Here is a 14597-nt window from a genome sequence, read left to right as displayed (position 1 = left end):
GGCACCAGGGCTCTAAAAATCTAAAAGCGTCAGTGGTGGATGAATAAACTTGCCTAATAACGAAACAAAGTGCATGTTAATTTTATGCAAGCTTAATGTGGAAGAAATGGGATTAATTAATGTAGTTAACCGTAAGAAATGGTGATTTTGAAAACAGATTCCAATACACAATGTCTCTGGAACAGCAGAAAAACTGGACATGAAATTACCATTTGGATAAATACAAATATTCTTCATCAATGCTTAGAAATTGAATGTTAATAGAAGAAGAAAAGTCATTTTTGTTCAAATCTAGATGTGATGTCAAGACTTTATTCAGCTCAGATACTAAAAGCACATACAAAGGTTAAAGAGCGCTAGCCAAGGCGACGAGTGGCAGCGGATTATTTTAACGTTAGTGAAAGAAAAGATGACAACTAAAGTTCTGTACAGGCGTTCTTGATCGTCACGGATACCAGTCGATGTTTCAAAACCTCCATTAGTTTACCTCTATGAACGGAAGAGTTTAAATCTACAGCGACTTCCACGGTACAGTAGATGACATAAAAATAGACAAAAGATGAGACAAAAACACACACACTGACGACTACAGGAAGAAAACAATAAAAACAACAACAACAGAAGTTATTAGGATTCCTCTCTAATGGGAGTGCAGCCGGAGAAGAAACTGTTCTGGAAGCTGGTCAGGAGCCGCTTCTTCTTCTTGAGGAAGCTGACAGTCGTTCTGTCCTCGTTATCCTCTTCCTCGCCTTCCTCCTCCTCCGTCCAGGCGGGTTTCCTTAGCAACTGCAGCTCAGCGGTGCTTTGGCCCATGTCTCCGATTTCCTTCAGCACCTACAAACATTAAAGTGTTTTTTTTTTTTTTTTAAATAAAGTTCATTAGGAATAAAAAATATTCACAGCATTGAACAGGTTGGTTTGTATTAAGCTAAATGACCTTCCTACACAAATTAAATGCTTAAACACAATATAAGCACTCATTTGACATTCTGCCAAAAAAACAATATTGAGCACTTTACGCCCAATCGAGCTCTGTCCAAATCTTGAAAGCACCGTATTGAAGTTTAAACATTTTGAAGGATTTCCAGCACATGTATGAACCCAATAAAACACACTAGAGTTTCTGTTTGCGACTCGGGGAAATGCTGTGCGCGTGTCCATCGTTACCTTTTTGGTTGGGGTGCAAGATGGAGGCTTGAAGAAGGTGGCGTCGTCAGGGTTGTCGCAGGATGGCTCCTGCAGGGACGCAGAGTCTCTAGAAGTGCCGTCTGTGATGCTTCCGTCCTGAAATGAGCAAACGGAGGTCAGAGGTCGTCGTTTTTCACTGCACCAAATCTTAAAAAAGGTATTTGGTTTTTAGGTTTTTTTTGGGGACTGATTAAAATGAAACGGTTCAGCTGCAAGATGAACAAAAAAAAGCTGTGTAGCATTGTCACTACTTCCATTATCAGAACTGTTACGCGGCACAGATGTTTCAATGCATTTCCTGTGAAATCTTTCCTGTATGCTTGGTTTTTGGGATGAAACATAAATGAAGAGCCCCTTCTTCAAATCAAATGAAACTTGTGTCAAACGTTTGTGCAGCAAAATAAAAAAAATTGTGTGCCGCCATCATTTTAAAGAGAATAATGATAAATGTTTCCACAGGTGAAAAATCAACCAGCTTCTGTCCCACGTTTACAAAATCAAACACATTGACTGGGCCATAAAGTTTTTAGCTGCACAAACATGCAGGACAAAAAAAATACAAATATTAATTTGCTTGATTATGTGAATGTGGAAGGGCAGCAGGTTGAACTCTGGAAAATCTTTGGTTTTAAATGTTAAAAACTGTGGCGGCACAAATGAAAACTTTTGAAACACAAACCAGCAAAAGTGTATCACAGTTGATCGTATTTTATTCATTTGTGTTAACACGGACTGGCTGGTCGACCTCAGAAGACGTATGGAAACATTTGGTAGCATCTTTAAAACGATTGCGGCACAAACAAAAAAACAAACAAACATTTTTGCAGCACAAACGTTTTCGTTCCAACTCGAGGTCACAGTTGGACTCTGGAGTGGCAGGAACTCACCGCCGCCTGGCTGTCCAGGTTTCGACACTTCTCGTGATCACACTGGCAGTTCTCGCCGCACGTCATCTTGCCTTTGCGACACCTGCACTGCTTGTTGCCGCAGCGACCTTTGCACGCACACTGAACAAAGACACACGGCTTTGCGTTAGTGCTTTCCTGAGCTCGACTTTAGCAACTGCCAAACTGGTTTACTGGATTAAAGCAATGCTAGGAGAGATGGTGGGCTTTTTTGTCTGGTTTATTAATGAAGGTTGCAAGCCTGAGTTGTAGTTCACAAAAAAGTTGCATCATATTAAGAAATGATCTCATAAATCGAGTATTTTTACTAATTCCATTGAGTTCAATGTAAAATATTTTAAAGGCTTCAATTTAGAACCCGAGCAAATTATAAAAATAACTTTGCTAACTTAATAGCCAACACAGTTAATAATTACGTGAAATCAGATAATAAAAGGAACTGCAAGAACTCTGCCTACAGGCGTGAACGTTTGGTATCCTAAACTCGAGACATTTAAAGAAAAGTGGGGGATTTTATATTAAAATGGGAAGTAAACTCATCAAAATATCTGGTGGATGGGAGCAAATCAAGCTCTGATGTGGTAACTAATTTAGTTACAATAAAAAAAGAAATAAGCCAACAGAAATTAGGCATAAGATTAAAATCTAAATTCTAACAATTTTAACTTATTTATCCAGACATGAACACACTGCTACTGACACTTCATTTCTTTTTTTTGTATTTAGCAGAATTTTGAGAAGCTGATTTTAAAAAAAAAGAAAAAAGAAAGAAAGTATCTTGGTCTTCATTTTTATTTAGCGTTCCCCACGTCGTGAATCCCGTCTCTGCTGTGGAGAACTTGGGTTGGTCTTACCCCGGTTAGTTTGGGTTTCCTGGAGGCCCTCCGGCCCTTCTCGGCATTCTCGGGACGCCACTCGTCTGCTTCGTCCTCGTCCTCATCCTCGCTGGGGGACAGCAGCTCCGTCACGCTGATGGTCGTGTTCAGAGCTGCCTTAGCGGTGGTGGGCCTCTTCTGCTTGGGCTTTTGGGGGAACACAAAGTAAACAGAATCAAATTGTGATTACGAGTTCTGAGTCTAAACACCGAGCCAGATGACAAGCAGCTGCAGTCGTGAGGCAGGTAGGCTGGGAAAACTTCAAAATCATCTTCAAGAGAGAAAAAAAAAATAAAAAAAAAATACTTACTTTGGGAGGAACGTACTCGAATGAGTCGTCTGGGCTCATTTCATTCTTGATGGCAGGTGCAAGAACTTTCTTCTCACTTGCCAAGTGGAGCAACGAGAGTTTCTAAGGTGGGGACAAAAAAAATTGAAGCCCGATTAGATTAGATTCGATTAAAAAAAAAAAAAGATTAGGGATGTTACCTGTCTGTACTGCTCATTCTGCTCCATTAGGTTCTGGTTCTGTTCGCTTAATGTCCGTAACTTTTTGAGCTCTTCCTCCTAAAAACAACAATACAAAAAGAAGTACTTTATCACAAGAGACTTGCGAAACATTTAAAAATGTAAAAAAAAAAAGGCATTAAATGTGGAATAAGCAGACCTGGACTTTGAGGCGCTGGAGAAGCTCTCTCTCCTTTGAGCTCGTCTCCTCTTCCTGCTTCGCTTCTTCCGACTCCTCACACATGGGTTTGTTCTGCAGCTGGTTGAGGAGATACAGAACCTGCAGAGAAAACAACCAGAAAGGGTTCGACGGACAGAACGTTCCCGTCTGAAGAGGATTTTTTTTCTTCTTTCCCCCCCACAGATGCAGCATCACCTTCTCCTGGTGCCTCTGCTCCAGTTCCACCAACTGCTGCTGATGCTCCATGTCCATGGCCGACAGCACGTTCCTCTCATCAGCCAGCATCTTTCTTAAATCCTGGGCATTTCCCTTCTCCTGCTTCAGCTCGCTCTCCAGCTTGAAGTAGGCCGCTTTAGCCGACACCAGCTGGAAATGAAATGAAAGCTGTCAGTGAAGTTCATGTTGTGAAATGCATTCCAAGGTCACTGGCTTTAGTTTTAGTTTTTACCTCGGCCATTAGGACCCGAACTGCACTCTTTGCGTCCACGATGCTGGTGAAGCTGTCGACTCGCTGTTTTAAACGCCCCTCGCCGTCGGCGACGAGGACTTTCTGCTGGAGGTCGGCGATCTGAGCGTTTCTGTGAGGAATCAAACCACTTAGCACATCTTATCGCATCGCTTTAGGACATTGTTTTGCTGCCACTATCAGATGTTCACAAGTCATTTCTTGCAAGTCCAAGTCAAGTCTGAGTTGCATATTTCTGCTGTTTTGTGGTTTGCATAAAACGCTGCATTGTGATACATGAGACTATTGACTATTAGCTTCAACATTTAAAAGAAAAATTAGTTTAACAATTTCTCACACCTTTCTTGTTAAAATTTGCATCTGTATTTTTCTACGCGCCATTTTCTTACAAAATCGACTTATTAGTGGATACAGCAGTAAACGTCTGCCATCTTTTACCCAAAAAAGGAAAATGAGGGCTGTGAAATAAAAACCCTGCCTTTTGCTAGTGATATATGAATAAAATTTAAAATCAAATTTAAAGACAATTTCAATTTAACAACAATTCCGACATAAAAATCTCTACAGTAACAAATTTTTGTTCCTTAATGCTCTAGAGCCTCTAGGCGTTTTTACGAACTTGACTTTGAACGGTGACGCCGCCATGTTTGTGATAGTTAGCATGTAGTATTATTAGCGTAGGCATAGAGAAATGAATAACCCAAAGCAGGCAGGTGAATAGACAGATAAGAGATTAGAAACAAAGCACTAAAAATAAAGTCATGTTCGTAAGTTTTAAAATTGTGAGTCGAGTCTGAAGTTTATGTGATTTAAGTATTATTGCATACTGGCTGTAAGTGGACGGTTTGACTCACCGCAGGCCCATTTCTGTCTGCAGGTTCTCCACCTGCTTGGACAGCGGGGTCTCCAGCGACCCCTGCGTCTCCAACTCAGAGATGATCAGAGTCCGACGCTGCATTAAAATATTCCACGAAACACACGAGTCAAAATCTTTCCCTTTTTCCTGGATTTCTTTTACATTTTTTAGGCACTGCAGGACAAATGTCTCCACCTACTCTGATTTTAGGAGCAGGTCTCTCCCCGGCCTCCATCTGCTGTTTGAGGTTGTTGATCTCCTGGGCCAGGACCTTCCTGTCGTCCAGCAGGTCGTTGAGGTGGCGGCGCGCCTCCTCCGTGCTCACCATCACCTCCACCTCGTTCAGCAGCCACGTCTGACGCAGGCAGTGCCACAACTTTTAGTCAAACTCTTTCAGGAATGAGTGTTGAGTGATACAGAAACCTGGTCAGCTACCTTGACTCTCGCAGCAGCTCCCTCCATGCCTCGGTTATGGCCATCTTTGCGCTTCTCTGCAGCTTCGCTTCTCTTCAGCAAGGCGTCTTTCAGTCTTTTGTTAGCAGCTGCTGCCTGTGACGAAACGACAAGTGGGTTAATGTGCTGTGAGGAGCAGCACAACAAAAGCAAGCAGCACAACAACAGAAGAAACCAACCTCCTCGGTTTTGCGCCGCAGGACGTTGGCTTGTTTCTGGAAATCTCGCTCCAGTTTAAGCAGCTCGTACTGCCGTTTACGATCCTGTAACACGATTGGGAAATAAAGAGCAGACATTATAAGGATGGCCTCTTCTCTCCAGCTTCCCCAAATGATTTTCATTTGTTCCAGACCTTCTCCTTCAGCTGCAGGACCTCCCTGTCCTTCTTGCTCTTCCACTGCCTGTATTTATCAGCATCTTCTCTCATCTGCTTCATCAGCTGTATTCGCTGCGACTTCATAGCCTAGAAGAGAAAATACCAGGTTATTTCAGTTTGAGATCATGTGACTTCAATGTAATAAGTTCGGCTTTCGCCCCAGAAAACCTGAAACGGCCACCATTAAAAGTTGACAGCATATAAATATCAATTATTTGAGCTTCAATTAAATCCTTAAGTAATCACCTGTTGGACCTTAAAGCTCACATTTAAAAGCAAATAAATTAAAAGAAATTATACCAAATATAATGAGTAATTGTAAGCTAAACTAATTATCCTTAGAGTTCATAATTCGGGTATGTATTGCATTAAATAGTCTTCTCCTTTGCTAAATCCTATGGTTTGGCGCAATCTTTTGATTTCCTGGTTGCGATTGGCTACCAATCCAAACCTAAGGAGAATTTGTAAGGTACACTCCGATTGGATGAAAACGACGCTTAAACTTTGTGACGTTTAAAGCGCAGACATAGGGTGCGTTCACACTGCAGCCTGAAGTGACCCAATTCCAATTTTTTTTGACGTAGTGCGACCTGTATCTGATCTTTTCATGGCAGTCTGAACAGCACAGTTCGGATTCTTTTATGAATGTGACCCGATATGTATCCGATTCAAATGCGACCTAACGTTCAGGTCGCATTCATCCAAACTGAACATCACTGATTCTCAACAAATCTCACTATTCTCTGTCCTGATACGCGCAAGTGGGAAGAAAAACAACAACTATGACGGACTATAATGGGGATTAAGTTATTATGCTGCTCCAGTCGGACAACAACTTCAAATATGTAAGCTAAGCTCCACCGTTAGCCTCCATGTTTACTTCTGCAAACACAGAGCACTTTTTCTTTTTATGGCAGTTGGCAGAACACTGAGAACGCTGACGCTATTGCGCCCTCTACTGCACATGCGGGACACTTTCAGGTCGTTTGCCCGTTTGCACTGCAGAACGCATACAGGTAGCATTTACTGGCAGTGTGAACGGCCCTGGCAAAAAAAATCGGAATTGCCAAAAAATCGGAATTGGGTCACTTCAGGCTGCAGTGTGAAAGCACCCATAGAGTCAAGCGCTAAGAATAGAATAGAAAACGCACACGCCACACAATGTTTGTTTACAGAGCGCTCAACGTGAAAAAAAAAATTAAAAAAAGAAGTAAAAAAGTGCGACTATACCTCAGCCGTTATTGCGCGCGAGTCGAGGGTTTTATACTTGTCGCATGCTGAAGCCGCCATACTACCGAGGCCAAGGTGCGGTGACGAGGACGACACGTTTAACTGCGCAGTGTCGCGACCAGTTTGTTATCGTGGTTTCTTGTGTATAAAAAATATTTAGGGCCGTATACGCGGCTGTACCGAGTCCGGCTCCCATCCTCGGTTCTTTTACCACGTTTCCCCCCTTCCTGTCTGATAACCGTTAAATAAAAAGGTCACTATTGTAACAAAAAGCTCTATTTAAAATAAATAGGTATTTATTTTAAATAGCCTGAGGGGGCAAGTGAAGTCAGACGGTGGCCAGGTTTATAATCCACTGGGGGAAACACTGAAATAACAGTAATATTTACAACTGACTACTACTTGTTTTTAATTTAAAAGTCAAGATGGGCAGCTTAAGTTTTACCGATCATGTCAAGTTAAAATATATTTTTAAAAGAACAATTACCTGTATCTCCTGCATCAGCTTGCTGACTTTCTGAACAGAGGATTCCTTGAGTTTCAACAGCTTCGACTGATCAAGTAGCTTCTTCTTCAGATCTACGAGCTGAGCTTCTAGCTCCTGTAATCTCCTCCTCCGCTGCTCGCTGAGTCTAGAAGAAGTTCATGGATGTCAGAAGTCAATGGAAACATCGTTTTGTACTTGTACGATTTGAAATCAGATCGCTGCTACAGGGAGGATAAAGTTGTCGTACTTTGCCTGGTTGGTGTCTTTCTTGGCCGACTGCAGAGCTAAAACCAGTTCCCCTTTTTCCTTTTGCAGAGAATCGACGGCCGACTGCAGAGTTTGGACGTTTCTCTGGGGGGACAAGTCGATCTGAATAAGTGACCTGGACAAACTGACACTGAGCTCTTTTGCTCGTCTTGTCGTCTTACGTGGTGCTCTGACTGCATGGGCTCCAGCTGGCTGTCGTTCTCGCACATTTTCCTCACGTAAGCTTCCTTCAAACTCAACACGTTGTTCAGCTCTATGAGCTCTTTGGAGAGCTGGGCTTGTCTCAGAGCATGGTTGGCTGTGAAAGCTTCTGGGGAATCCTTTGCAGACGTGAAAAAATAAAAAGTTAGAAAGTGTATATGTATAGTTTAAAATAATTTTATGCTTTCACAGGGAACTATCTACAGTCATCTAGTTACACAGAAACCGTACTGATGCAGACTGCTCAGGGGGATTTGTTCTGTCGTCCGCTGCCACCTCAGGTACTTCCTCTCTCGCAGTCATGGCGTCGATGGAGGCAGATATGCAGACGCTCTCGTTCTTACAAAGCAAAAACGGAACAATGAACGGCCGTAGTGTCAGCCAAGACAATTACCTTCACTTTAACAAAGGTGTGGGGCAACGATTCTGATCGACAAAGTTGTTTGTCGTTAACGATGACAACATTTTATCGTCGACGCCCCTTTTTTTTCATGACGATAACAAAAAAAAAAAAAAAAAAAAAAACATGGCAAAACTATTTGATGACTAAAATTAAACGAAAATGTTAATAATAATAAATGGCAAAGAGAATATTTTTTGGCTCTTTTGGGAGTAAAGATTTTGTCGACTAAAAACAATCACACAAAGAAATGACTAAAACTAAGACATTTTTGAGAGAGAGAAAAAAAAACTAAGATTAAAACTAAAATGGCTGCCAAAAGCAACAATGCTTGCACACTGCGTTTATCAAATTTATGGATGGACATTTTACCTATGACACCAACTGCAGCAGTAAATTAAAGCAGTAAAGAAAAAGCCGTTTGCTTCGTTCTGATGAAAGCCGGTTCATTTACCTTGAGCTCCAAGATGAGCTCTTGTAAGTTCTTCATCACCTCCACATTTTCCTTTAACTCCTGGTCGTCCAGTGACTGCATCACTTTCTGAAGATCAACAGCACAGCTGAAAGAAATAAAGAGTTTAAAATCGTTGCATTTAAAAAGAGACTAATTGTGCTTCTGCAATCGGACCGTTGCTTCCCTAAAGACATGCGGGTTTTCTTCATTTTGAAAACTTACGCTGCGTGGCGCTGAAGCTGCTCCAGTTTGCTTTGCAGTTTCTCATTAGTTTGTTCCGTCTGAAAACGAAAGCAAAGACAGTCGACAGTGAAGCTGAGAACCTAAAATGTCCACTTTAGTTTGGAATAAACCAATAATCCCCCTCTATTGATCCTATTTGAAACTTCATAAATGTCTTTACGGCAATAATTCTGGTCCCACTTACCATGATGATCTTCTCAAACATGAGGGCCGTCTGTCCCGCCGCCTCACTCAGCTCTCGGCACAGCTTTCTGTTCTCGTCCTGTAGAGTGCGGTTCTTCTCCAGCAGCTTGCCCACGTCCTCAGCTGAACTGGGCCTGGAACAGAGAGCAGTGACCAACACGTCAGGTGTGTTTTCTGACTGGATTTATCAGCTCGTCCTCCCGGTTTGACCCCCACTTCTTACCCGGAGAGCACAGGAGCGACTCCGCCTCGCGCGTGCAGAAGCATCACCTGCAGCTCTTGAACCTGAGCAAACACGGAAAGGAAAAGATTCTTTATGCTTTCACTTGTTCACTACTTCCAGAATCAGGTTTTACATCTTGGAAAACACAGAAAAAAAATAGTTAAAGAAAGTAATTCTGCCAGAGAAACAGATTTCCAACTGAATAAGAGTAACCAGTAACGATTCTTCAAACATAACATGTATAGATTTCATAATGGAGCATTCAGTTTCATATAGATTTTTTAAATACCTGCTGTTTCAGTCGGTTCATTTCTGCGGCTCTGGGGTCGACGTTAACGATGGGTTTATTCTTAATCTTGCGCGCTCTGTCGGCGTAGCGCAGCGTGTTGATGGTTTCCTCCATGTTGGAGTCTGCAGGACTGACGCACGCAATCATCAGAGTGTGGCTGTTTCCTCCGAGAGAATCTGAAGGGAAGAAACGGCGCAAGACTGATTTACTTATTGTGCATCACATTTCTGAACTGCATTGTTTTTGGAAAACAAGCTTTCGCCTTCGTTCTTTATTAATTAAAACGAAGAAGAACCCGCATGAAATGTTTTTAGAAAACAAGTTTGGGGCGGGGGGGAAGCGATCGTCTTTGTTAGAGAAAAAAAACCCGGTATGTATGCCTGATCTAATGACCAGCAGGACTTTTGAACATTTAAATCAAAGCCTACCCTGGAGCAGACGGGTGAGTTTGGAGTCTCTGTAGGGAACAAAGGTGTTTTTCTTGCCTTCATCACCCAAAGCACTGATCACATTACCCAGACACAAGAGGCCGCGGTTGATGCTGATTCCTGCGGATAAAAATAAACAGCGTCACAAGACAAGTGCTCCAAGATAAGCTGTAGTTTTAAAACACTGGTAGACGCACATTGAATTACAATGTTTGCTTGGCGTAATAAACAAAAACAAAAGAATGTTGTTTTTTTCCAACTGCTCCAAAGCAAAAAAAAAAAAAAAACAAAAAAAAAAAACTTTTTTCTACTAAAACTGTAAGCTATCTGAAAAACTTTTTTCAAAAATAAGTCAGAGACAGTCTGACTAATTATTTGTATAAAAAACAAAAAAATAAGTAAAAGGGTATTGTGATTGCCTTCTTTTAAACGGTCTCCCTCTGCTTTGGTTTTCTTCTGTCTCTCTGAGCCAGCCAGATCGACAAGGTGCAGCTTTGAAACAATCGAATCCACTCTGCAACAGAAGTTTGCACAGGTTGTCTTAGGAAGGCCAACGTTTGTTCAAATAATTTTTTTGCAACTAATTACTTGTTCGGATCAATAAAGTGTATTATTTGTGTAGTAAAGGATGAAAGAAATGCTGATGAGAACTGATCTGAAGTCCAAAACATATTTGATGTAGAAGAATCTTGAAATCTTAAGAATTCACTTTCTGTTCTATTCAGTTTTGACCTTTTCTGCTCATTTTCCTTCATCATCAATCTGATATTTTGTATTTTTTGAGTAAAAAATGCAAGATATAATTAAGCTGCATGTTTCGACTAATCATGCAGTATCAGTAAATAACTTTTTCTTTTAAAAAAAATCTCTTTTCTGTTACCTTTTTTTCATATTTATGTAAATCAGAAAAAGTCCCAGTTCTGTTGTCCTCTGGTTTTACCAGCTCTAGAACAATTGACTTTGAGAACCACTTGTAACTTAAATAATCAATGTTTTGTTATCATTTTCTTACTTAAAATGAGTAAATTGGTCAGGTTATACATGTGTTTTCAGTTCCTATCAATAGAGTGTCACTGTGGCGTTTTTACTGATCGTTTTAACACTGAGAATATAATATCAGTCAGGACTAGTTGCAAATATTAAAGAAAACAAGTTTTAAAGAAAACAAATCCACACTGAGTAACTACAAATGTGTGAAAAGCTAAGTATTAAAATTGGGATACATTTAAAGAAAAAGACAGTAATCAGAATCTTTAAAGGACCCGTAAATGCAGAGATTGTTCCACTAAAGTGTTGTAATGAAAGCATATTAATAAATTTGATATTGCTGAGGAGCTATTCTTTTTTTTTTTTTTTTATTACATTAAATTAAATGGGGAAAAAAAGAGAGAAGTATATAAAGCTGACTTGTCTGATCCTCTGCGCTGCTCCAGTGTGATCGTGAAAATGGCGTGGGAACGTGAAGAGGCTGCATTCATGGCTGTGGACCCCACTGTACGCGCGGAGTTCCCGAGTTCCAGACAGCCCACCATCTCCGGGGCGGTAAACACCTGCCGCTCAGTCAGCCCAACAATCTGGGGGCAAAAATTGGGTAATTTTCAAAAGAAAAAACAGAAAAGGCTTAAAAAGCCTTAAATATACCCAGTGTAGCACTACTGGGACGTCTCGCTGGCTGAAATAAACCCACCTTAATGCCTTCTTTAGGGTCCTCCCGAATGCTAATGGCTGGTTTATCTTTAGAGGAACACAGCAAATCTAATATGTCTTCGTTATATATCTGAAAAAAAAAAAAAAAAATTACAAGATGATTAACAATACAAAATAAGGCTGGGGGGCGATAATCTTAGATTTTTTTTTCATACCAGATCTGGTTTAAATCTTTTTTTCTTTTTTTTTTAGAAATAGAATCTACAAAACACAGAATTTTCCAAAACTGAAATCTTCAAATCTAAGAATTTGATTAACAGCCAACCTCCAGATACGACACAGCCAGACAGAACTCAGAGTTTGCTCTCTTTTCCCTCTCCTCAAAGATCCTCTGAATGACTCGGGGGATAACTCCGACCGAAGGGTCGTTTTCCTGCGCCGATGTGTACGTTCCTCCCATCGAGTAGGTTTTTCCTGACCCCGTCTGTCCGTACGCCAAAACAGTGGCATGGTAGCCTGACAGAGAAAATGTTTGGCAGAACAAAAAGTTTGCTCAGCCAGCTTTGTTTTCCTAAAAAACTAACCAACATAACCAGAATTTTATTCAGCTGATATTACACTGCAACCAAAAATTAAGTGTGATAGTAAAAATGCACATCGCCACGCAGCCTTACCTTTGAAAAGTCCGCGCAGTAACGGTGAGATGGCGGTGCTGAACACTTCCTCTTGTTCAGCAGCGGGGTCGAACACGTAATCGTATGTGAATGCTTTCTCCGTGCCCACGATCACCTGAGAAAAAGACAAACGCGCTGAACAGAACTTCATCTTGATCCCATTATTCAAGTTTAATACAACCCACCGCACCTGTGGCTCGTCAAGAACAAACGTGAGGCAGGACTGACATCCCTCGTTGATCTCTTTTGGCACCAGCGGGCGACATCTCAAGGCGACGCGCACCGGAATCACCTTAGCGTCTTCGTTCGTCATGGTGGAAGAATCCGGTCAGCAGCTTTAAGACATTTGAAGAGCAAACATGCTGAAAACCATGGAAGTAACTTGAGCAGATACAGTTTTACTGCACACTCACAAAGTGGAAAGCAGCTGAAATACAACTAGGCAAATCATTCAGTTCCTTTTTAAAAAATAAATAAATATGTTATTGCATAAATTGCAATAACAGCATTTGCTTGAGTGATTTATCACTTGTAGCAAAGGATGCATCTGCACCTAAAACAATAATATGTGAAAAGATCAGACTGTCTGCTTGACTTAACATCAGAACAGTGTAGGGTTAATCTGTTGATTATTTTTGGATCAATTAATTAATAATTGAATTAAAAAGGTGCTCAATAAGAGGTTTTTATTGGGGTTTTTTTTTTTTTTTTTTACACAGAATATTAACCAGATGGAGCTAAAACTAGTCCATTTGAGGAGTTTTGGGTAGAACACATTTACAAAGAAGATTTCTAATTTTATATACAAAATGTACATGTATTTTGTACAGTTTTGGTTTAATTACTGCTCTGAATACGTTGTTTTTTCAGCAACAGGGCTTTTTTTCAGTCAGTTAATTATTTGTTTACTAAATGAACTGAGGATTATTTCAATAATTGATTAATCATAATTAATCCGACTAACAGTTTGAAATCTAATCCCTTTATTTGATAAAATGTAGAGGGGAAATGAACATTAAATTATAGAGAACAGTCCTGTGATATACGTTAAGTTTCTCTTGTTTTACCATAAAGTTGCATGATATTATAAGTCGCTAGTGTTTTTGTTTTCCCATCATCAATAAGGCCCACATTCTTCCTGAGCTTTAAGGATCTTGTTCGCCAAAATCTCTCAGATGTGGAAATAAAGGAGGCTGGAAGACTGCGTATAAGGTTAAAATGAAGAGCTAAAAACAGCTGCAACAACTCACTTAAAGACAACATAGTAAAAACTGTCTCTGGCCACTTCAGAATGAGCTTTTTGGTCTTAATATGTGATTCATGTACAAAAAATCCCCGTCACATTACATTACTGCAAGGTGTCACCGAGCTGACTCCATGCTTTACTTTTACACGTCAAAACAAAGACTAGTTAGCGTCCATAAACTGTGGGGTGTGGAGGCAGAGAATGACAATTAACTCATTTATAGGGGTTAACTTTTTTTTTTTTTTTTACATTAACGTTATCGCACTGAATTATTAATAAAACAGGCAGGGTCGCGCTGTCTGTTCACTGCCTAAGTATATACAGTCAGCGTCAGCTTGAAGTTAAACAGCTAGCTGCAGTTATTAGCAAGACGTTAAAGTTAACGTACCTTTTTCAAGTTTTACCCAGGACTTAGGACGATAACTGCATTCGGTAGCTCACGTTGACAGTGGATTACTGCCACATAAGACACGATAATGCCACCGTCTACCGTTTAAAACCCGTTGATACTACAGATAATTTCCCTTCACCAAAATATAAAGAGTTCCTGCCCGCCACTTTCAAACGCGCAGCTCCACCTCCTTATTTTTCTTCTGCACAAACCAGGAAGCACACGCACCAGTCGAAAACAGCGCTACTGACCTCTACAGGGCAAAGACGAAAAATGCAGTACTACACTTAGATTATTCAATTTTACTTTTCTTTGGTCTTTTTGACCATTTATGGTATCATCACAACATCACACGCTGTTTAAATAGACTATGTCAGTGTTTCTCTAACATTTTAGTCAGTCATCAAAGTAAAAATTAATACATAAG

General features: G+C 40.6%; 1 protein-coding gene across 1 annotated transcript; it reads right to left on the bottom strand.

The window, feature by feature from the left end:
- Positions 1 to 292: 292 nt before the first annotated feature.
- On the bottom strand, positions 293 to 14389 carry kif4 (kinesin family member 4). The gene is made up of 31 exons (XM_081615650.1): positions 14168 to 14389; positions 12724 to 12868; positions 12534 to 12648; positions 12185 to 12375; positions 11900 to 11989; positions 11620 to 11786; positions 10632 to 10726; positions 10213 to 10332; positions 9785 to 9960; positions 9496 to 9557; positions 9274 to 9406; positions 9069 to 9127; positions 8847 to 8952; positions 8224 to 8331; positions 7953 to 8111; positions 7772 to 7875; positions 7525 to 7669; positions 5784 to 5894; positions 5611 to 5694; positions 5414 to 5527; positions 5178 to 5333; positions 4977 to 5074; positions 4105 to 4234; positions 3852 to 4022; positions 3636 to 3755; positions 3458 to 3535; positions 3279 to 3380; positions 2948 to 3115; positions 2076 to 2195; positions 1168 to 1284; positions 293 to 834 (listed from the first exon to the last, which is right to left on the bottom strand). The coding sequence occupies exons 2-31, from the start codon at positions 12844 to 12846 to the stop codon at positions 628 to 630; spliced, it is 3729 nt and encodes a 1242-aa protein (XP_081471776.1). The 5' UTR covers positions 12847 to 12868; positions 14168 to 14389; the 3' UTR covers positions 293 to 627.
- Between the last annotated feature and the right edge of the window lie 208 nt (positions 14390 to 14597).

The sequence above is a fragment of the Poecilia reticulata genome, chromosome 14 (genome assembly GCF_904066995.2).
Source record: "Poecilia reticulata chromosome 14, P_reticulata-male-v2, whole genome shotgun sequence".
Classification (NCBI taxonomy): Eukaryota; Metazoa; Chordata; class Actinopteri; order Cyprinodontiformes; family Poeciliidae; genus Poecilia; species Poecilia reticulata.
The sequence above is the reverse complement of the archived record's forward strand: the minus strand, read 5'-3'. Positions and strand labels throughout refer to the sequence as shown.

Bases quoted from the DNA above. Each gene is read 5' to 3' on its own strand.
- kif4 (XM_081615650.1), bottom strand. From the start codon at position 12,846: ATGACGAACGAAGACGCTAAGGTGATTCCGGTGCGCGTCGCCTTGAGA. The intron at 9,558-9,784 runs GTATTTAAAAAA...GTGTTTGCTCAG, and splicing joins TGAACCGACTGAAACAGCAG to GTTCAAGAGCTGCAGGTGAT. The intron at 835-1,167 runs GTAACGATGGAC...TAATGTTTGTAG, and splicing joins CTTGCACCCCAACCAAAAAG to GTGCTGAAGGAAATCGGAGA.